Below are 23,980 nucleotides of genomic sequence, written 5' to 3'. Positions count from 1 at the left end.
GCCATGTCCAGTTATTGTATAAACATGCAAATCATGGGGAGGGTCAGCTCATCTGAAAAGTAGGAAGGAGTCACACACTTCTCCAACCGGCATGCGCCCAGGTCAGAGGTTGCGGCGGCACTGCAGCCTCACCCCCCGACAGACACAGTCTCCACAGGGGGTCACTACATGGGCACAGCAGCGTTCTTCCTCACCTGCCCATACAAGTCAGGACCAGCTTCACTCCCCTTCTAAAGGGAGTGTTTTCTGGCCCTCCAGTGAGGTGACAGGCAGCTCTGGGTCTGGAAGCCGGGATGGCCACCAAGGCACAGCACACCTCACAGACCCAACTCTGGGCAGCACGTACATTCCATGGGGCCACGGAGAGGACAGGCGGGCATTAGTCACAGAACGGGGACCCCGTGGGCACTGCCAGCAGCCAGTATTGCTCAGAAGTTGCATGCGCAAAGGAGCCTGGGGTGGTGGTCTGGTGAGGGGAAGGGCCAGTGATGTCCTCAGGCACCACATCCCTGATACCATCAGGGGAAGTTTCCAGAAACGTGTTTTTTTTTTTTTTTTTGAAGGATCAGTGCACAATGGAGGAGGGGTTTCAGCTAAGTCAGTTGACGTGAATCATCACAGAAAAACACCACACGGGTGACCCACAGAGGCCTGCAGGGAGAGGGTGAAGCTAACCAGCATACCACTAACGGCCTCACCTACCCCTTCACCCCACCCTGGGCTCTCCTCCCTTGCTGGAGGCCCAGGCCCACCTTGGGTCTCTGCCCCCAGTGCCCATTCCTGGGGCCCTCTGGTCAGGTCTCTGCTCAGATGCCACCTTCTCAGGGAGGCCTTCTCTGGACATGACATTTACACCTGGGCCTCAGTCCATCCCAGTATGACCTACCAAACAACACACTCACCGTGCCTCAGACTGCACATCTCACTTGCTTCCCTTCTCCATTCATGCCGCACCCAGAATGCAAGCTCAGGAAGACATGGTGAAGCATCCATAGTAAATGTCTTCAGGATGTAAAGGAAAACATGCCCATAAGGCATAAACAAATAGGAAAACTGGGCAGAGAAACAGAACTATAAGAGAAGAACCAAACAAATTCTAGAACTGAAAAAGAAAATATCTGAAATTAAAATTTTACTAGATGAATGTAGTAACAATTGGGAGGACAGAGAACAAAAAGGTAGTGAACTTGAAAATAGCTCAACTAAAGTTATTCAACCTGAAGAACAGACTTTTTTTAAAAAAAGATTTTAGAGAGAGCACGAGCTGGGAAGGGGCAGAGGGAGAGGGACAAGCAGACCTCACTGAGCACAGAGCCCGATGACCCTCAATCTCATGACCCTGAGATCGTCACCTGAGCTGAAACCAAGAGTCAGATGCTTAACTGACTAAGCCACCCAGGTGCCCCTAGATTTTTTTTTTAAAGATTGAGTAACAAAAGAACAGACCCTCAGGAACTCGTGGAACATCATCAAAAGGTCCAAATATACATAACTGGAATCCTAGGAGGAGAGAAATGGGCAGAAAAAAACCTGAAAATATACTGGCAAAAATTATTCAAATGTGGTAAAAGATGTAAGTTACAGATTCAAGAACCTCAGAGAATTGTAAGCAAGATAACATCCCAAAAATGCCACACAGAGAGACAACACAGTCAAAATGCTATAAACCAAAGACAAAACCTCCGAAGCAGTCAGAGAAAAGTAAGACATTACATTTGGAGAAACGACAGGATGAATGACAGCTGACTTCTTGTCAGAAACAATGAGGGTGAGGAAACAGTGAGCCAAATACAGATCCTTCCACCTCACGCAACTATCTGTTCAGAGAGCAGAACCAAGAACCCATATGCTTTCAAACAGCAAAGTACCAAATCCTTGCATAGAGAGAATGTTGAGACAATCAAAGATGTAAAGAGGAAACAGCATTCAAGCAATCCCTGCACAAGTGTGAAAGGAAAAAGCACTAACCTCAATCAGCAAGACAGATCAGGCTGCCCGCCTGAGCAGCACAGGACAGAACACTGTTCACCAAAGACTCTGCTTCAAAGGACCCAGAAATACAAGCCATTTTCTTTTGGACATAAATGCAAGTGGGAAGACTGTGACTTTAGTGCCTTCTATTAATAACAATAAAGAGGTAGAAAAACACTCCACGTGATTACAAATAACACCACAGCCTATGAGAAAGCAGAAGAAGGTTCCCCAATATTAACCATCTAAGACTTGCTTTCATTTGGGTCATTTTGATTTCATTTTTCAGACATGCTGAGTCCTCCAGCTGTCATTCAGAGTTAACAATGGCCCTTCCCCACAGGCCACCGAAATCAAGGATCCCTAGTGTGGAAATGGAAGGACACACTGTCTGCAGAGAGGCATCAACTGAGCAGGACTTCTGGAAAGTGAGCCAAGAAGCCAGGCATGAAGCAAACCTTCCCTCCTCACGGATAGTACGGGTGCAGACAGATCCAGCTTTAGAACAGAGTCCTAGCTTTGCATACATGGGAATGATGGGAATTTTCTACATCTTGATGGGAAGTTACACAGGTGTATGCATTTGTCAGACTCTAAAAGTATATACTGATGATCTGCATATCTCATTGTGTGTGAATTCTCTGTCAAGGGAAAAAAACCTGAGCACACACTAAGCTCTAGTTAACGACCTACGTGCTGAAAGTTAATATTCGGAGGCAAGTACGTGGATATGTGACATTGACTTTCAAATGCACCAAAGTAGATGATGGACTGACAGATGGACAGAGAGATGAGGAGATTAGCTATATAAAGGAAAAAAATCTAGTAAACTATAAACTGTAGAAGCTAGATGGTCCATATATGGGTTTTTACTATACAATCCTTTAAGCTTTTTTGGTATGTTTGAAATTTTTCATAATGATATGATTTAAAACGTCCTATGTAACACTTATTCTTAGCCATTGTAAAAATAAGAAAAAGAAAAGTTCTAAGACTTGACATAGAAAAAAATACGATTGCCTACACAGAAAGTTAAAAAAAAAATCTACAGAATATGAGCTCAACTATCAAGTGGCACTGGCAGCAATTGCAAATGACATTAGACGGAACCCTATAAGGAAGGTACTTAGGCACCAAGTGATTCTTCTGAAAGTTGACAAGACAAAGATTAAGTGTTCGATCTTGATTTTTCCAAGACTGCCGAGGACTGCTGCTCATCCCGCACACACCAGCTGGATTTTGCGCAACCAGATAGTTGATGAAGGAAAGTTGCTTCGATTAAAAAAAAAATCCCAGATAAATGCGAACAGAGTGACAGAATGAGAGTGTGTGCTCCGGGCGGGCCCTGGGGGGTGAGTCTAGGCACAAGGCCATGGCCAGGGCCTTGGTGCTGCTGACGGAGAACTTTCTAATGGATGGATCAGGCTGGTAACAGCTGGTCCCTCAGCAATCTCACCACTGCAGAGAGCAGGGAAAGGCAGCCTGTGCTTTCTGACCGACAGCAACAGAAGTCCCAGCACCCGTGACACATCCCTCCCAAACTCCAGGCCAACTCTGATGCCGCCTGGAGCCCGGTGGCTAGCCCACCATCGACAGGCAGGGGACACCAGGGCTGGAGGCGGTCAGCTCCATGTGGGATGAGCCGTTCTGCTACAGAACCCTGTCTGGGAGCACGGGGGGCAGCCGGGGAGGCTGCAAGCAGCCACAGGAACGTATCCCCGGCCTCATTCGGACACAGCAACTGTGGAGAAGCCTTTAACTTACGAGGCGAACCTGCTAGAACCCCCACGATGTTTTCCAAGTGCTGCTATAAAAGGCACCATCTTGCTCGGTGCACTGGGAAGCGGGTCTCCCGCACCCAGCAGGGCAGACATGGAGTCAGTCAGCCCAAGACCAGGCCCCTGCCTGTTAACGGGGACACCCTGAGACGGTGCATGCTGCAAAGTTCTTGTAGTCAAAAGTTAAAGAAAAATAAGCAAGGAATTCTCCCATCTGCTGGGACATCTAGAACTGACTGCCAGCATGTTCACAAATGCTAACAAACTGTGAAATGCAATGTTTTAAATTGCCATTTGTTCCAGAAGCCAATCTTACAGTATGGGAATAAGTCTTTTAAAAAGATATTTAAAATATTCTAAAAAATAGAGAGATATTTAAAAGCTTTGTAAAGGGGCGCCTGGGTGGCTCAGATGGTGAAGCGTCTGCCTTCGGCTCAGGTCATGATCCCAGGATCCTGGGATTGAGCCCCCCATCAGGCTCCTGGCTCTGGGAGGAGCCTGCATCTCCCTCTCCCTCTGCCTCTCTCCCTGCTCATGCTTTCTCTCTCTGTCTCAAATGAATAAATAAAATCTTTAAAAAATAAATAAAAGCTTTGTAAAGAAAACCATTAAACTTTATAAAGAAACACACAAGGTTTTTAAAAACGCCAGCAGAATGAGCGTGCATTTTCCAGAAGAGGAAACCAACAGAGCAGCTGAAAGTCAGGGTCTCTGGGAGCATGGTGAGTCTAGCCAAGCTATTCCAGTGTAACTCTAAAAACAATTTTTTCCCCCAAATAGGAGATCCACTTTCCGAATGACTGGCTTCCCTAAGGAGGTTAAGCATAGGAGGCAGAAATGGGACTGAGGAAAGGCCACCGGTGGTGAGCTGACTGAGAGCACCACTCGTGGCCCCCTGATGTGGAAGCCAGAACCGAGCCGAGCCACGTGCTCCGCACTCATCACTGCCGGGGACTGCTGCCCATCCCGCACTGTGCCAGGCATGCAGGGCCTGAGGGAAGGGGAGGGAGGACCCAGGGTCCCGGTGCACGGCAGCCATGTTCTCTAAGAAGACTGATGGTTCTGCTCCCGTTCAGTGACCACATAAGAGGGGGCATCCTGCTCCCAAACCACAGAGCTCACATGTGCACATGCAAAGCCCCCCGCTGCTCACACCCACCCCAGGCTCTGCCCCTGTTACTATTTTCTTTGGGGATTATGACTGTAATTGCTGATTTTGGCACCATCAAAAGGGAAAAAAGGGAAGAGAACTGTCCATTTACGGACACTGAGCCAACTGTCTTGATCCGGATCTTGAAGCCAAGTGACTGAATGGCAGGGGAGAGCCTTCCCCAGTGAGAGCTGCATGAGGATGTCTGTTCTAAATGGCCGGAGCTTACCTTGCCGCCCTATATGAATGGGCACCGTGCTGAGGCAGGCTGGGCCCAGACACCAAGTGAGAGCCTGGCACCGCACCGAGGCAGGACCTTCACATGAGTCAACAGAACTACATACATGCTTAGAATTTAGGAAGGGGCCGAGCCGTGGGGCGTCCAGAAGCTTCTGAGGCTTGGAGAGCCACTTGGCGTGGCAAGAATCACAGCTTCCTGTTTCCTGAGTCACTGCTTTCATCCCCCTGCCCTGGGCCTTTCTTGAGGCAGATCACACAGCTCTTACTCAGATGGAAGGTGGTTTCTGGCCATCAAAAAACACAAAATCTGAGACATAGCACAGAGTGAGCGGGCAGGAGGGTGGTAAACTCACCAGGCCTGACAAAGCGCCAAGGGCCACGCCGTGCATGGCCCCTGTTCTGTGGACTGCCTCTGTAGACCCCACGGCATCAAATAACCTTGATTACAAAGTACTTTGTGTGCCCTCCTTTCCTCAGGCTCACGCCCCCGCCCACGCCCACAGCTGGGCTTCATCAGGGGCTCCAGGAGACCATCTCCCTGCCTTATGAGCCCCTCCCTCCCTAACCCAGATGCCGCTTCCTAGATGACCGCTCTTCCATCCCTCAGCTCTCTCCCCGCACCACCTGGGGGGGGGGGGGGCTCTCTCCACACACCACCTGGGGGGAGGCTGGGAGAGGGGGTTCTCTCCATGTACAACCTGGGGGGGCACTCTCTCCACGTACCATCAGGGGTGGGGGGAGGGCTTAGGCAGCAAGGCAGAGCACAGGTCAACCTTGGACTGGACCGGCCAACAGGAGAGACAAATCCCAGAGTCCGTTCCCAGTCTCGACACCCTGCCATCCTCTGAAGACCTCCGCTCCTCCCAAACCCCCAGCACGCACAGGCCCCCACACTCAGAACAGGCCCCTGAACGCCATCCATATCCCACCTATAGCCATAAACACCATGAAGCCCCTAGTCCCAGAAAAGGAAGTGACTTTTCACCAAGCCAAAGGCACCTGGCTGGCAATGGGCCTCACAACGCCCCTCAGCCAAAGCACAGCTGGCTCCCCTCTCCTGCCCTCCCTGTCCCCACCTGGGCTCCTCAAAGCCTTTTGGGAGCATGGTCTCCTATGCTGTGCCCAGCTCACATCTGTTCACCTTTGATCTAATACTGATTTCATTTTATTAGAACCCATTTATTAAAACTAATGTTATTAAAACAAATTAATCCTAAATTGAGAGCAAAAATACTCAGTAAAAATAAATTGGAACTAAGAAGAAAAGTTATCTGATCACCTAGAGATAAATCTAACTCCTTGATCATATACTTCAAAATAATTTTTTCAGAAGCAAAAATGGAATACAGTACACATAATTTAAAACCCATTTTAGGTGGTGCCTGGGTGGCTCAGCCGGTTCCAAGTGTCTGCCTTCAACTCAGGTCATGATCTCAGGGTTCTGGGATCGAGCCCCGCATCAGGCTCCCGGCTCCCTCTCCCACTACCCCTGCTTGTGTTCCCTCTCTCGCTGTGTCTCTCTCTGTCAAATAAACAAACAAAATCTTTAAAAAAAATTTTTTTAATATATCTTAAGTATATTTTTGCATCATTAAATCATATTGTTTAGTAATCCACAGAGACGTAATTTTAGCTAATTCTCCACGGCTGAACCTTTAAGTCTATTTCCGTTTTCTCCTGCCATAAACACAGTGATGCCCCCCTCACAGTCTTTCTGCACACTCCTAACCCTGCTGTAGGAAACCGTGACGTGCGACTGGCGACCCACAGGTACCCAGACTTTGAAGATGCCAAACCATAACCATGTGGCCATACTGTCCTCCAGAGAGGTCACGCTAACTCGTGTGCTCCCAGTGGGGCCTGGCTGCCCGGCCACCCCAGGGCTGCTGCAGACCATCCTCCCCAATGCCAGGTACGCCACTCTCATGTAGGTTTAACGACTGTCTTCCATAACTACTGGATGAATTACCTTACATGCTTTAACCTAAAACTGTCCAACGTATCACTCGCTGTTTGCGGCGGGTTTGCAGTGCTTTATAAAGGCCTCTATGGATGGTAACAGCCCTTGAACATCAAGGTCGTCTCATGCAGTGTGTGGTTACTTGTAGGGCACATGGTGAACACGGCTTCTTCAACCCTCAGTGCGCTTACCAAGCAGATACATATGCAGGTAGGTCATACACAGAATGTAGACATAACACAAATACAACACGTCACACATAATGCGTATTATATAGAACATGTACGTGTGTGTAAATGCTGCATGTTTATAAACAGGTTTATTTGTTAGTCTCTATTTGCCTTCCCCACACATCCTGCTTGGTTTTTTAAAGATTTACATGTGCTGAAATCTACTCTTTGTGCTGTATACTTCTCAGTGTTTATTTTTTAGAGCAGTCACAGGTTCACAGTGCACTGATGAGCAGTGCAGAGTCCCACAGACTCCTTGCCTCGGTTTCCACGATGTCGACACAGGTGCAGATTTGAGAAGCCCCATCACAGTCAGCATGCAGGCAGCTGGCTCCCCAGTCCCGGCCCAAGATCACGCCGCGGGCGGCACCTGAGAGGGCTCCTCTCCTGCAGCGAGAGGCCTCTAAGGTTCATCCGGGTCCGAGGAGTGGCTCACGGCTTGTCAGTGGTGTGCTCTAAGTGTTCACACACTTCCTGGCTCTGTCTACCTTGGGGCAGAAAAGCAGTGCCACCCCACCAGTGACGAGCACACTCAGCACCCGGGCCGTGGTATCTAACACTGTTCTCTGCCACAAGAACCAGGGCCCTGGGGAAAGAACTGAATCGAGAGCTGCAGAAGGGACAGTCACAAGATAGTCACACACCTTCACCAGGTGACCCAGGTCGGCATCGCCTGCAGTGAGTCATGTGGACTCGGGCACCCAATCTGGTAACAAGGGCACCTCATCTCTGTGACCCATCTCATCCCGAGAAACACCAGACAAACCCAGTGTGAGGGGCATCGGACCAAATATGGGACCAGAACTGCTCAAAACGACCAAGGTCATGAAAAGCCGGGAAAGGCCTCCAGACTGCCACAGACCAGAGGGGATGAAGGAGACGAGGCGGCAAAGTGCACTGTGGCCCCGGGAGGGGCCCTGGAGTGGGAAGGGGCACTGGTGGGAAAGCTGGAGAAACCCAACCACAGTCTGGTTTGGCTGACAGCCCTGACCACAGTTATGTGCCACCTACAGGGATGCACGGTGAAGGCTTGATGAGGCCTCTGCACTTCTCTCTGCAACATTTCTGTGATTCAGAAACTATGTACAGATCATTTTTTAAAAAGTCCTGTTCACACCATTCCACCAGGTACAAGCCAGAGCCTCTGGTCAGCACCTGGCTTGAGAGGCCTTGCCCCACCGACAGGCACGCACCTCACCATCTCGAAGCAGACGGGGTCTCAGGCTTGGACAAGAGCCATGTCTCGCCCTGACAACCTGGAAACAAAGCGTGGCCGTGCCACTGTTAATCCTGAGTTCACCCTGGTTGATGCCAAGGAGCACAGACCCCCACGTGGGACCTCAGGTAATGCCTCTTACTCCATGGTTGGTTTTCCATTTTGCGCTTTGCCTCTGGTCGGGTTGTTTTTTTTTTTTTTTTTTTTTTTTTTTTTTAAGATTTTATTTATTTATTTGACAGAGACACAGCAAGAGAGGGGACACAAGCAGGGGGAGTGGGAGAGAGAGAAGCAGGGCTCCCGCAGAGCAGGGAGCCCGATGCGGGGCTCGATCCCAGGACCCTGGGACCATGACCCGAGCCGAAGGCAGACGCCGAACCATCTGAGCCACCCAGGCGCCCCTGCCACTGGTTGGGTTTAATCGATGCACTGTGGACATTTTGCTCAGTGCATCTCCTGTGTACAGTGTTCCCACACCTGAGGCTGCCATGCCATGGGGGCCAACAAAGTCCGTGGGAATGGCTATATGTGCATCAACGCAACCATCTCTCAGAAACACCAGAACACATGCTGCAATCGTGCTAGTGGTCTGAGGTCAGGAGATCTGTCCTTGGGGGAAAAAAAAAAAACCTGATCAAAGTTTTCTCCATACAACATGTCATGCACCACACCAAGCATGGGCTCCTGAGCTGCCGGCGGTGTCAAGACGAGTGTGTGGCAACTTATACAAAACCCAGACCACTTGCCTCCTTGTGGCATCTGAGTGTAAACCCATGCGCAGGCTCACCATGGACCAGCCACGTTGTGATCGACCTCCCCCAACCTATGTGCTGTGGTGATGCTAGGGAACCCACGAAGCCCCAGCCCTCATGGGCTGACTCTCTCGTGGGAGGAGGGCAGGCAGATCAATGATACACCGACATACATATAAAAACCCACGTCAGATGGTGGTGAGTTGGAGAAAAACAAAGCTGGGCCCCACAGTGGGAGCCGCCAGTATGGAGGCCAGTAAGTGTGAATGGACGTGGCACAAAAATGTATCACAATCCTGTCTGCAGGTAAGTCTCCTAAATGCTCAAAAGACATTCACTGAGGCTAAAGACAAATGGAAAACCAGCAATGCTCTACTTTGTCAAAGTTACTTAAATCTGAGACCAACCAACATGCCCATAACAAGTACAGGGATCTAAACATTTTATTTTATTTTTTAAAGATTTTATTTATTCATGAGAGACAGAGAGAGAGAGAGAGAGAGAGGGGCAGAGGGAGAAGCAGGCTCCCAAGGAGCAGGGAGCCTGATATGGGACTCGATCCCAGGACTCTGGGATCATGACCTGAGCTGAAGGCAGATGCTTAACCATCTGAGCCACCCAGGCGCCCCAAGTACAGGGATCTAAAAGAGCTATAAAGTTCTCAGTAAGAAAAGGACACAACCATTAAGAAGAGATGTGTTCTATGCACTTAGGAACTATTAACAGTACTAAAACTGCTCCGGTATCAGTCTCTCCATTCAATGAGTCCACACAGACAAGAGCTGCTATTGTAACAACAACAAAGCATGGCTTCCTTGCTTAAAATTTCTGTTTTAAAATATCAAAGCATTTACAAAAGAAGCTGGCACACAGCTGCTACTCCAGGCTAACCTAACAATGCCTCTCCCTGTTACTGCCGTTGGCAAAGGTCAGGCTCGCCGACGCTGTGTTCCTCTTGCATCCAACAATGGGGCATTGGAGCCAGGAAGCTCCAGGGACACACACCAGATTCTGGAGGTTCCAGGCCAGCCAGTGGCTGCAATGGTGTCTGAGAAGACCAAAACCCATCTCTGGCCTCTCAGCTGTTCACTGTGATTCAGGACACATCAGTGTTTACCTGGCAGGGAAAGAGCATGGGGGCGATGGTTCATCTTGCCTCAGACAGGCAACTGCTAATGCTGGAGAAGTAAAGGGTAGGACTCATCTCACCAGTTGCTTTTAGCTGTCTTTATATAAATGTGATCAAGACAAGGGCACAGGGGCGCCTTGGTGGCTCAGTCGTTAGGCGTCTGCTTTCAGCTCAGGTCATGATCCCAGGGGCCTGGGATCGAGCCCCGCATTGGGCTCCCTGCTCAGCGGGAAGCCTGCTTCTCCCTCTCCCACTCCCCCTGCTTGTGTCCCTGCTCTATCTGTCTCTGTCAAATAAATCAAATCTTAAAAACAAAACAAACAAACAATAACAAAAAAAAAAGACAAGGGCTTAAAAATGACCCTTCCCAAGAATAATGCTCTAGAATATACATGGGGAAGAAGGCAGTGGAAAAGTGGCTGTGTCTTTGAGCCTTACCCCTAGCACAACTGGGACCACCCTCTGTGAACCATAGGATCTCTAGGATGGGAGGAAGGACAAATAAGTCAGTGGTACCCAATCTGGCAAAGAGCTAACCTGCCCCACAATCTCCAAATCCAGAGACCTATAAAACATCCACTCCAGGTGGCCACAGTTCCCAAGCAGAAATCTCTGTGAAGGGGTGAAAAGGAACTGATAGATTATCTAACATGTTTGATTAAGTAAAAATAGTATTGGGAGGAGTCAAGAGGTTGTGTTGGTCAATCTGCAATGGAATGGTAAAGTATGATCAGAGATGAAAAACAAAGCAAACCAAAAAAGAAGAGGAAACTATTAACTCCAGGAAAAGCAAAGAGTTATTAGAAACTAGTAAGCACAATTCACTGTTGGCTCAGCAGCTGACATTTACACAATAAAGATTAAACATGAGTTTCATAAATTATATTTGTGACATAACTATACTGAGATGGTGAGGGAAAGAGAATTAGAGATATGGGAGAGTAATCCTTATCATTCATAATAGGAAGGATATAAAGTCTAAAAGTGTATACCAAGAATAATCTACATAAATGTATTATTCAGAAATACACAGGTAAATACCAGCAGTGGTAGAAGGAGTAAAAGAATTGCTCTGGGAAACAGAATGGGGTGGGCAGAGGTAAAAGATACTTTTTGTTTTTTTTGTTGTTGTTGTTAGAAGCTGTGTAATACAATTTCTAATCTCTGCACATCTATTTTTTTTAATAATTAAAAGAACAACATGCAGGCCCACTTATCTGCTCACAACGTACTAAAATCAGAAACTGATCAACAAAAGGTCACCTATAAAACCCCGAGGGCTTAGGATTTTTGAAGCTCTTCTCTAAACAGCACTTGGACCAAAGAAACATCAGCGCTAATGATTACAAAACTACACTATGTGGGACTCCTGGGTTGCTCAGCCGGTTAAACGTCTGCCTTTGGCTCAGGTCATGATCCCGGGGTCCTGGGATAGAGTCCCATATCTGGCTCCTTGCTCAGCGGGGAGCCTGCTTCTCCTTCCCCCTGCTTATGCTCCCTGTCTCCCAGACAAATAAATACATAAAATCTTAAAACAAAAAAACTACACTATGTGCCATTGTCAGAAAGACACTAGAATCTCAGCTGCCAAGGTGAGTAGGCCAGGAACACAGTCAGATCAGAGTGGTGACCTGCCTCCATGATTTCATTAGCAGCCAAGAGAAGATGGAAAATTAATAAGTTAAACAATCAACTCAAAATCTTAGGAAATAAACCCCTTCCTCCCAGAAAGAGGAAACATATAAAGAGTACAAATTAATGAGCTAGAACACATTTTTTTAAAAAATCAGATAAAACCACTTACTTGAAAAGACCCATGATAGTTTCAACCACAGGAATAAAGGAGGGAACAGACAAGCACTCAGCACTGCCCAGGAGCTGAGCTAGAACTACAGCTGGGGGTGGGGGTGGAAATGCCACTCCTAACAGCAGGTAGCCATGATGGCAACAGTGGCACGGTGGAAGGGAGAGCATGTGGCAGACAGACCTGGCCACGGGGACTTGCAGCAAGTCTCCAGAAAACGGGGTGGTAACAAAACCGTGTTTTTCAACCCCTAGGGCACCAGCACCCAGGAGACAGCAGTTCATCAACCGTTGTTACCGTGACTAATGGGGAATGACAAGAAATGCTATCTATATTAATTCCAAAGCACATTCTTTGCCACATTTAGTCTGTAGTGACTTTCCTGTTCGAAAGTAGTATTAAGTTGGATACAAATCATTTTTCACATTTATGTTTCAAATTACTGGAAATAAATCCAAAAGCCAAAAAAGCAAATGTCTAAGATCCACATCTATACAATTTAATAAAAGGTAATTTAGAAGCAGTTCAGACAAAAGCCACCCAAATAGATTCAGAACTAGAAGTATGAATTAAAACAACAAAATGCTTCTTCACTATTCTAGAATTCTGCATACTAAAGAGATAAGCAAGTTTTAGAAATGGAAACGGGTAGCTAGATGTGATGGGAGAAATCGAGAATAAGCAAAATGTTACTGATCGTGTAAGAAAAAAAGGTCTTTAAAATATATTTTCTTGTAGGTCCAACCAAAGAATTTTCACCAGAGTCCTGAGTGAAAACAGACTGGCAGATATGCAGGTAGCACAGCCCCATTCAAGTGTACGGTGACCTTAACCTGAGTGCGTGTGCGCGCGTCCACGTTTGCACACAGCTCTGAGGAAGCATGAGGGTAAGAGACGGTATAAGGTAGGGGGTTAACAGGGGAGGGAGGAGCAAACGTTAGATGAAAAAAGGCAGCATGTTCAGCGTGCGCACACACGAGAAGGAGAAGCCAGTACCGTGAGAGACCCCTATGGGCCCCCAGCACCCCAGACCTGACTTCTCCCCCTCCACATGCTAGTCCCCTGGGGACGACTGTGCCAAGTGGGTCACAGCCAGGAGTGCTGGCTGCTCCTTGTGGGGAGGGTGCCTTGGGTGACCCCCAGGCCCCAGACCCTCACTGATTGCTCCTTTTCTCCAGCAGCAGGAAGTCTCCCTGCACTGGTGTTCCCAGTGAGCAGAGGAGGGAACGGTGGTATGCAGACAGAGATAGCAGGGCAAAGAGAGGATGGCGCGGGGTGGGGGTGGGGAGAAGGAGGCAAGAATACTCCCCGCAGATCAGGACCGACCCCAAGACCCTGGTTGAGAAAGCACTAGAAATTTCAGACACAACAGACGCTGATGGCTGTCGGGCTCTGGGCCCCTCTCTCAGGCTGTCACAGCCAACCAGGACTGCTCACACTGAACGTGTGGCAGAAGCCATTCAAGATTGTTTTTCTCACTTTGGAAATGAGATCTCTGCTAGTGGAGATGGTTTACAGCCCATGCATGTCACACGGCAGCTCTGGAAATCACTGGATACAGGCTTCTCTGTCCTTCCTAAGGACATGAGCAGACAAGAGACCAAATCCCAACAGTGCCGAGGGGCCCCTCTCATTCCCAGGCAGCAGGGAGGAAGGGTGCCAGGTGAGACCTGCGCGGGGGCCGTGCTAGGAGAGTGGCTGCTCAAGCCCGAGCACCCAGGAAGCAGTAGGGAAAGACTCCCCTGAAAGGGTGCACAGCTGAGCAAGCTCCCAAGACAGGGCAGGCCAGGCTGCCTCTGATTATGGGAATAATTTGATTAAAAGAAACTGCTTTCTTGGACATGGGGGCTGGGAAGGGAATTAGACGAACCATAAATTAAAGCAGAGGATATGAGAACCAGGCAAAGTGCAGGGCTGGGGCCACAAGGGTCTGGAAACGGTTTGGTGGGACCTGCTGCAGCTGAGTCTGCCTGGAACTCCGGGGCTGCATAATCGCTTCCTGTAGGCAGGCTCCACTCCAGCACTAATAGGTTTTAATAAAAACTTCCAATTGGACCAGTAAACCCCTCATTAAGCTGTTTTTAAAGCATGAATTTAAGAGCAGCAAGGGTAAGGGGTCACAGGCAGCATTTAATTCACAACGGCTGGCGGGAGGTGCTGCTGGGACAGACCCCGGGGTTCAAGAGTCCAGGCCCCATTAACAACGATGCCAGCACTGGACCTGCCTGAAAATCAGACTTAATAAGGCAGCAGCAAAAGCATCCCTCTGGACAAGAGAGTGCCGAACACCCAAAGGGGCTGCTTCTCCCCTGTCTCTCCCGAGTACAAGCACAGCCAGCTTCTATGAGGCCCTGCAGCAAAGGACCTGCCCTCCATGCCCTCTGCACAGCAGGTGTGCGCCCCCCCTGCACCCCCGCTCCCTGCCAGACACCGACTGCGCAGGACCAGCACCTGCCTGCCTATCCCCGCACCTCACCCACAGAGCTGCTGCTGCTATCCAGCCCTCCTAGCCTGAGATCTCGGTCAGCCCCCAATCTCCTCCAGGGTCCTGCTCCCTAACTCAGCAGTTCGCAGCTGGGCCTACTGACACCTGCCGGCCCGAGGACTAGCTGACACTCAGCATTGAGCACAGCAGGGTCAATCAATAGTTCCCGGAGCTTCTTACTGAAACCAGGGGTCCCTAAAGCCTCCAATTCTCTGCCAGATGGGCCCGCAGTGAAAGCAGAATGCTCTTTTCCCACAAAGGAATGTCCCCAGGGATGGAGCCCCCCCCGGAATCCTTCCGTCAGACCCCTCACGCCCCAGGGACCAGGAAGGGGTGCCCAGGCTCCCTGTCTAACCAAGGAGGATCCGTGCTTCGTTGCTTCCCGCGTTCAAACACCCTCTGAGATTTCAATCTGTCATCCTGTATTTGAAAAAAAGCAAAGCATACGTGGCCCTGAAGCTCCCTCCAGCCCGTCGATGCAAACTTCTGAGGCTCCTGCAGGGGGCAGGGCTTATATTGGTGTTTACCTCAGTTCCCCGCCCTCAGCTGGGCTGCGGGACCTCGGAAGGGTCCAGATTTCCATGACCCCTCAACAAAGGACCTTCTGAGCCATGATAGCACCGAAAAACAAACCCCACGCAGCAGCAGGAGTGATGAAAACCTATGGAAATATCATCCCTTGAAGGAAAATTTGAGTGTAAACCAAACGCACTCATGTAGCACGTTGCGCCCTTCTGAACGGCAAAGTTCCAGAAGCTCCTGACAGAAGATCAGTGTTGGGGGAGGTGGAGACCCGGGACTTGCCTGGGAGACCACATGGAAGCCAACACCTGCACACACTGAGGTCCCTTGAGCTAAGATCACAATTGAAGTTACGTGATACTTTTCAGGACTGGAAACACTCCAGAAGCCTCAGGGGCCTTGAAGCACAGGAGGGGCCTCAGCAAAGCACCCATCCTCCTCGTATGTGGAAGGGGGCACAAGGACCTCTGCGATGGCTCAGTTCCTGGCCGCAGGGACCGTCCCCCTGCAGCCACCAGCCAGCCTCGCCTGGAGCTCTCAGCCACACCAGGCCGGGGGGCGGGGGGGCTGCCTCTGCCGAAACATCTGGGATTAAGTTCCAGGACTCAGCCCCAATAAAGGACTGTGGGGCTCTCTGTGGGTCCCAACCTCACTGAACACAGGTGGCCATCAGCACTCAGGCAATGTTGGGAGGCCAGGGGCTAAGAGCAGCCCCTTCCGGGCAAAAAGGACTAGAAGCAGCAGCTGGGTGGGGCCTGTTGGTTCCTCCGCTGCTTTCAAGGACAGAGTGAAGTTGGATCAAGTCCCCCACCCTGAGCTCATGAGTATCAAAGAGCACACCTTCTGCAGGGGAGCAGGAAACGGTCAGCACTCAGCAGGGACTTGAATTAATTACATTTAGACCCATCTTTGAAGTAGAAGTTACCAAACCAGTGGCCTTTAAAGCGCAGCCACACTGAACGCTTCAGCAGAGACACCGCCCACAGGGCAACTTCGTAACGCGCCCCGTGCTTGTCCTGCGTCCCGGAGCAAACAGCCCCATTCACGTGGCCGTCACCTTACCCGGCAGTCCCACCTGGCGGCAAATGGGCCCTCGAGACCCCAGGGCACAGGTGCCACTCACACTGTAGAGGGGACCCCTTGTGACAGCAGGAAATGTTCTAGAAACCCAGATACCGAGAAACGCATGGTCATTCTGAACAAAGGGAAGGTGCCTGGAAAGGGGGCTTGGCAGTGCAGCCCTCTTTCCAAACTGAGGGGAGTTATACTTCACCCACCATGTCCTTCGAGGGTCAGAGAAGCAGCTGCTTGAGTCCCCAGAAGAAAAGAGACATGCCCCCTGGAGTCCCAGCTATGAGTCCACAGAAGTTTCTACAGCAGCAGAAGGGGGCTGTGACACGTGGGTCCAACAGGGCTACTAAGCACCTGCCACGGCACAGGTGTAGCTATGGGGCTGCACGTGGACTCACCTGGCTCTCATGAATCCGCCCCCGCCATGGCGGGAGCTGCGTCAGCGGCCGCTAGCTGGGGCCCAACTGCTCCGAGAACGTGCTCCCGGCGCAGTTCAGCGCTCGGCAGGCAATCCACAGAGTAGCTCATCTTCACCAAAGTCCATTGTGCAAAACACAGACACGATAAATAGAATTAAAACAAGCACAGAAGGGGCGCCTGGGTGGCTCAGTCGTTAAGCATCTGCCTTCGGCTCAGGTCATGATCCCGGAGTCCTGGGATCAAGTCCCACATCGAGCTCCCTGCTCGGTGGGAAGCCTGCTTCTCCCTCTGCCACTCTCCCTGCTTGTGTTCCTGCTCTCGCAGTCTCTCTCTCAAATAAATAAAATCTTAAAAAAAAAAAAAAAACGAGCACAGAAGAGCATGTACACTCAGGCCCAGACGACTTGCTTGTGGCAAGAAACGAGTTCTCTTAAGCAGCCCAGGCCAGGCCGCCCGCAGGTCTCAGTCCTTCTCGTTTGGTGGTTCGGGGGCCTGGCACGCGAGCCACACCTCAGCAGCTGGCTGCTTGTCCTCTGACATTAGTGAGGGCGAGGCATCTAGAGCCGTGTGGTAGTCTGAAGGAGGCGAGCCAGCAGCGGCTGTCAGCTCCGGATTCGGGATGGTCGGCGGTCCGAGCGGCTGCACCGAGCAGCCTCACGTGACGCCGTCTTCCTCAAGGCCTCCTTCCACGGAACACGTGTCAGCAAGTCAGCTGCTTGCTAGCAAGCACCCACGGGCGTCACGGGCTCCCAGTGACACAGCTGCGGCTCGTGAGCGCCAGGTTAACACCCACGACGCACAGATGGAGGCAGATTTGTTTGAACTCAGAGCAAAACGGTGACTGTTTGCTGGGTCTCCCGACAGCAACTCTCCCACCATGGACGCTGCCCTGGCCTCACAGCCACCCACAAGGCCCATGTGCCACTAACCGCGGGGACCCGAGGGGCTGGGGCTCTGGACTCAGCCTCGCATTTCCCACGGGAGGCTTCGAGCAGCCACTTCCCCACCAGGGTTTCCTAAATGCCAGAGCGCAGCAGAAGCGGCCAGATGGCTCTGCGCTCGCGACTGGCCTGGGAGCCTCTGCGGCCACTGATCTCCCGCAGCCGTATCGCCTCGGCTCAGACAGCCCTGCGAACTCCTGCCCCAAAGGTGTCTCCTGAGTTAGGTCTCCCTGCTGCGTCTGCCACCACATCTGTCCCCTTACAGCCAGAGGTCAGCGCTTCCGCTGGCTTCACAGAGGCTGATCTGGTGCTAATTTATGCTAACTGCCCCGGATGCAGTGCATCAGAGCACAGGGGTGTCTGCCACCCAGAAGGGAGTGAGGGAGTGACGGTTTCTCGGTCCTAACAACTGGAGAAACACAATAGATTTTAGCAAGAGAGGGAGAAGGCAGGTTTCTTGGAGGAGGATCTTGAGGTCACACGAACCCTAGAGGGGTGGCATGCTCTCACCACGAACCTCACTCCAGAACTCACAGGTGGTCCTTTCCTTGTCGCAGCCGCTCGGAGCTGACTGCTTAGACGCGCTACTGCACTGGCAAGTGGGAAGAGAGAACAGATCCTGAGATCACTGAATTGCTTGCTTCTGGCTTCAGACAAAAGCACAAACCCGAGCTGGAAGACCACGCGTGGGCACGGCTGACCAGGAAGGCGCCAGCTGCTCGGGATGCTGAGGGTGGCCCTGCTGCGGGGCGGCTGCATTCAGCCGGCTAAGAAGTTGGTGAGGGACACGGGCCCACGACAAATGAATAGCTTCACTTGCAATTTCAAATTGAGCTTGCATTCTCACTACATTTTCAGGTAACCAGGAATCAGGGAAAATTTTGTATTTACCCTCCTCTTAATAAACTGCGATGTTCTTCCTTTCGTTGAGTTGATGCAACCTCCGACATGGGGCCCCTCTTGCCTGAAGACCCCATCAGCACTCCGGGAAGACCATCGAGGAGAGCCTGTGTGCCTTCTCGGGGAAGGCGTTGTGCTGGCTGACCGAGGAGTCTTCCCTCTGCTCTGGTGCCGAGGGGCTGCCGGCTGCAGGGAAGATTTTCTCATCCTGCTGGTTTTCACCCCTTTGACATATACAGGAGGGTGTGGGATGGTCTCTAAAATTCCTGGATCCGTGGCATGTACCTTTCATTTTTTAGAAAGTTCTTGGCTTTTATTCCTTTAAACGTTCTTCTGCATGTCGTCTGTCTCTCCTCCAGTCTCCAATGCTCCCCTCTTTCCTTCCCCGACTCCATGTCACGGTGGGCACCTCCAGGCTGAGTCTGCTTGCCCGGCTGCAGGCCCAGCAAGGATGCCCTGTTCGCAGTGCCTCCTTCTGGCCCGTCTTTCTAGCTCCTCTGTGGGCTGGGACCCCTGACAGACCCCTTCCTGTATTTCAGAGCCCTTACCTGATGGTTCCAACATCGGGGTCACCCCCGTTGACTGCTGCACCTCTTGACAATCCACTGTCAGCAGGTACATTTTTTTTCTTGGGTGTAGGTCTAGAAATTTTTATGTCAAACATTGTGTACAAAAACAGTAGCTCATGAAGGGACATAACCACCCAGAAACGAGCAATTGCAGTGAGGCTGCAGTCAGGTGGGATGGGGTGCTGGGGATGGGGCCATCGAGGTCAAAACAGGTTGTGCTTGGGTTTGTGGCTGCCATCAGTGCCCTCTGTGACCGTGACCACAGGCTGCTGCTGCCTCCAGCACAGGGCCTGGGAGCAGACTCTCTTACCGTCGCACCCCTGCCTGCCTGCCTGCCCGCCCGCCTGCCCTCCTGCCTGTGGGCCGCCGTGTCAGCACAGGGTGGGCGAAGGCGCTCTCAGCCCCTAGCCCAGCTTCACCCGCAGCCTTGGGGTGGCCCTTCCTAGCACTCCTGCCGACCCCCTCCACCCCACTCGGCAACACACCAAGCTGTGTGGACACACGATCGGGGGCCCCTGTCTGGGACACAGCCTCTGCTTCTTCCCGAGTGGCTCCCGGCTTCTTCTCCTTGTACAAGCAGGGAGCGGGGTCTGTGGGCAGTCACTCCCCTCCTGCCCGTGCCCCCAGGGAGACCCTTCTGGCCTCCTGCCCTGCCCTAGGCCTTCTCACACAGGGAGACCAGCAGACCAGAGGCGGAGCTGCCGCATCTGGGACAGTTGTTGGGGGGCCTCTCCTTACCCTCTTGCCCCCAGGGCTTGGCCCAAGGTGAAAGGTGAAACCAGTCACAGCCCCACCCTCCTGAGCCAGTGCTGGTGTCCACAGACTCACCGGTGGTCCTGACATCACCCTGCCCCTGCTCTCAGACGGGAGAGCAGCCCCACATGATGGGATCCCTTCTCAGTGTCAGCCTTGCTGATGGCCAGGATGTGGCCGCTGGGCCTGTGTCCCCCGTGCACGTGACAGGACGAGTTACCGGTTATCTGGGTGAGCTGCTCGTTACCACCTCCTGTGCCAGGGGCCAGGCGGTGCTGCTCAGGCCATCCTCGCCTGTCCCCCTTCTCCGTCCTGCTGCTTTACCCCCAGGGGTCAGTGCTCCTATCCCCACTGGGAACTGACGGTCCCCTCTAATTCCTCCACTCTCTCCCATCATGGGCTCTCAGCTTGGAGTGTCTTCCTGACACAAGCCTCTGGACACGTCCCAGTGGTGCTGGGTCCTCAGCTCCGTCTGCTGGCAGACACTCTTCTAGTGATTGCTCGAGGGACTACAGTGCATGTCCTCAGCCTTCCATAACTCTCCTTCAAGTTGTGCAGCCTTGCGGGAAGCCTGGGTGGCCTCGGTTTCAGCTCAGGCCCCAATCTCAGGGTTGTGGGATCAAGCCCTGTCTCGGGCTCTGCACTCAGTCCCAAGTCTGCTAAGTATCTCTCTCCCTCTGCCCCTCCCTGCCTGCACGTGCAATCTCTCAAATAATAAATAAATCTTAAAAAAAAAAAAAGGCAGGGGGAGCCTGGGTGGTGCAGTCGGTTGGCCATCCGACTCTTGATCTTGGCTCAAGTTGTGATCTCAGGGTCCTGGGGTTGAGTCCTGTATCAGGCTCCATGCTAGAGGGGAGTCTGCTTCAGGATTCCCTCTCTCCCACTGCCCCTCCCCGCCCTGCACTCGTGCACACACACTCTCTCTCTCTCATATAAATAATATATTTTTTAAAAAGTTGTGCAGCTTCACCTAAGGCATGGAAACCCGCAACCATGTGGGCCCACCTGCTGTGCTCCCTCAGCCTGTCAGGTGTGTCTGCTCTGGGAGCACCGTGAATCTCAGAGGGCAAACAACCTATTTTGCTTTAAATGATCAGGTGTGCTGTCAAGAAAGTAAAGAGGAGCAATGGAGGCCTCCACGCCGACCCGCAGATTCCCGCTCTCCGAGCTCGGCACTCCTGCTGGATGCCCGGCTTTCCCTCCCATCCCTCCCATCCTTCCCGCGTGGCCTGGAGCCCGGTGCTGGTGCCCGAAGTGCGCCTCCGGACACTGAGTTCTCTCACTCCCCTAGATCTGAAGCCTCCATCCCCACACAGGGTCCAGGTTCCCATGTCAGCACCGAAGCACACAGGCCCACTGCTCCTGAGCACTCAGGGCCATGTCCCTGTTCGCTCCTACTGCTTTCAAAATGCTCCCTTTCCCCTGGGTTTTCAGCAGCATGTGGACGACCTGGGAGGCACAGCCTCTTCCTGTTCATGCTGTGCGAGGTTCACTGGGCTATCTGGGTCTGATATCTGTGTCTTGTACCACATCTGGAAACTTCAGCCACCTGTCCCCTCTCTCCAGGGTTCCATACACATGCCACCAACCTCTGAGCTCTCCCCACAGGCGCCTGAACTCTGCATGGCCTGGGTGGCCTCTAAGACCCCCTCCATCACCCACTGTCACCCCCACCCTGCCAGCCAGCCCATCCAGGGAGTCTTTCATTTCAAATACTGTATTTTCCACTTGGTTCTTTTCTCATCTCATCAGTTTCTCTCATGAGAGCTCTTGTCTTCATTCATTAGGGCCTCATGCCCAGTCACATAAGCTGTGCTAGACCCTGGGGACTCCTCGTGTGGTCGGGGAGTCTGCCTGGATACCAGGGGTGTTGGGTTGTGGGGCATGTGGGTTGTCATGACACCGGGAGCGAGCAGATGTCTCTGGTATCAGCACGTAAGGTGGTTTGACCCAAAGGGAAGCTGTGCCGTGCCCAGCCGTGTCCACTTGGGGGCTGTCCTCTGCTCACCCCCACCACAGCCTCATGCCTACTGCCCACTCGTTTCTGAACAAACCCTACTCCACATGCTCATTCTGGGTGCACCATTCCCCACAGGGCACGGGCTGGGGGAAGCTGAAGTCCTCCCCTTACCAAACCAACCAGGAACCTGACTGCCTCTGGGCTGTCCGCCAGTGTTAGCCCCGGGTGAGCCCCTCCACAGCGTGTGGAACTTGGCACGGCCTAGAGTGGGGAGGGGCTGGCCTGCAGGATGGCCTGCCCTTCACCCAAGGCACAGAACTGGTCCATGACAACACTCTGTGGTCACTGCTGTGGGACTATTCATTGCAGCTGTGTGGAGACTACCATCTACACAAACACACCTGAACATCACCAGTCCCCCTGTCTGCACTGGTCCACCACTCTGGGCAAGGAAGCCACTGTGGGCCACAATTCCAGGTTAAATAACAGACATCACACAACACGGTCACACCTGCTAAGCTGATGACAGCAGCTCAGGCAAGGAGAAAAGCAGAAAAAGCGCATGAATACATACCCCACATACAATGCTAAACTCCCACGGAGTATGTTTCTGATTTTCACTTACCAAATGAATACCTAAAAAACAAAAGGAGAAAAATGTATTAAAATTTTGCCTTGCTGGGGCGCCTGGGTGGCTCAGTCAGTGAAGCGTCTGCCTTCGGTCATGATCTCAGGGTTCTGGGATCGAGCCCCACGTCGGGCTCCCTGCTCAGTGGTGAGTCTGCTTCTCCCTCTGCCTCTGCCCCTCCCCCGATCGTGCTTGCAGTCTCTCTCTCTCTAATAAATAAATAAAATCTTAAAAAAAATTTTTTCCTCTTGCTTTGTCAAAAAATTTACAAGATTAAAGTATCATGCTACCCAACTAGGTAAAGCCCAACTCAGTGACTCCAGGACACTGTGGGTCAGGTCACAGACCCCATGGACGTTAAATACGGTGGGAGAAGGCGAGGCGGGGGAGACCTGCCCTCAGGTGCTCTGTGCGGGGCCCAGCCGCTGCCCAGGCCCCATCCTACACAGCGGCCCAGCCGCTGCCCAGGCCCCATCCTACACATGTCTAAGGCCATGCCCACAACAGGCCAATCAAGAAATCTTTTATAGAAAAAAGCAAACATAACAGTGGATATTTGGTGGTAAATCATTTCTGCAAGTAATCGAACACCATGAAAATGTCCTACCCTAGAATTTGAAAGTTTCAAGGATGCCCAGTACCCCGAGCACAGATTATCACAAAGGGGACCCTAAATGGAAGGCGTTTGGTCTCCACAGCAGGGGCAGGAAGGGCTGCCTTCACTGTGGAGTGCAATGGGAGCAAGGGGTCCTCAGCAGCACACAGGTACCTGGTGCGCACCCACAGAACCGAAACGGCCCCACTCTGCTCCCTGAACCTCGTGGAACCACAGCAGGAGTTATTTCTTTTTTTTTTTTAATTTTTTATTGTTATGTTAATCACCATATATTACATCATTAGTTTTTGATGCAGTGTTCCATGATTCATTGTTTGTTCATAACACCCAGTGCTCCATGCAGAACGTGCCCTCCTCAATACCCATCACCAGGCTAACCCATCCCCCCACCCCCCAGCAGGAGTTATTTCTATGCATCAACTCCACCGTCAGTTGATACTCAGTGGACACAACATCTGGGCTCTGGGCAAGGTCCAAGGCAGAGCTCTGGGTGGCAGGACTGCGGGCCGGGGCCGGGCAGTGGCGCGGGGCCTCACAGAGCACTGTTGAGTTTAAGACCAAATGAGGTTTTCACAGTCAGAGGGACCAGCCATGCAGCTTGTACCCTGTGGCACTGACCCTGACCCCTGCGCCCCCCATGGCCCTCTGGCATCTGCTCTTGACGCTCTTTGAAGTGCAGGCTCCGTCCTCTCTCTCAGAGGGACGTAGCAAAGGCGGCTTCCTTCACAGGAAGGGACCCCCTGAGCCTCCCCGACCTCGGTCCAAGTTTCTGGAGATAATCCTTTCTTCTTTTGGGGGGCCAGGAAGGTGGGGAAGAGAAAAGACGGTCACACAGCCGTCCTAGCTAGCAACAAAGGAGCCCTTTAGGAGCACTGCCAAAGTAAA

The 23,980-nt window shown here is 51.8% G+C and overlaps 1 protein-coding gene across 2 annotated transcripts in view; it reads right to left on the bottom strand.

The window, feature by feature from the left end:
• Positions 1 to 23,980, bottom strand: part of LMF1 (lipase maturation factor 1) — a 91,420-nt gene that overhangs the window by 49,240 nt on the left and 18,200 nt on the right. The window contains exon 1 of one of the 2 annotated variants that reach the window (XM_073899753.1): positions 22,426 to 22,447. The exons of the other annotated variant lie outside the window; for it this stretch is intronic. Coding sequence (XP_073755854.1) covers positions 22,426 to 22,432 — 7 coding nt within the window. The 5' untranslated portion in view covers positions 22,433 to 22,447. Of the gene's footprint in view, positions 1 to 22,425; positions 22,448 to 23,980 lie in introns of those variants that run through there. 2 annotated transcript variants of the gene reach the window in all.

This window comes from Callorhinus ursinus, unplaced genomic scaffold (assembly GCF_003265705.2).
Source record: "Callorhinus ursinus isolate GAN/ISIS: 27379988/994484 unplaced genomic scaffold, GSC_fseal_2.0 scaffold13, whole genome shotgun sequence".
NCBI classification, from domain to species: Eukaryota; Metazoa; Chordata; class Mammalia; order Carnivora; family Otariidae; genus Callorhinus; species Callorhinus ursinus.
The sequence above is the reverse complement of the archived record's forward strand: the minus strand, read 5'-3'. Positions and strand labels throughout refer to the sequence as shown.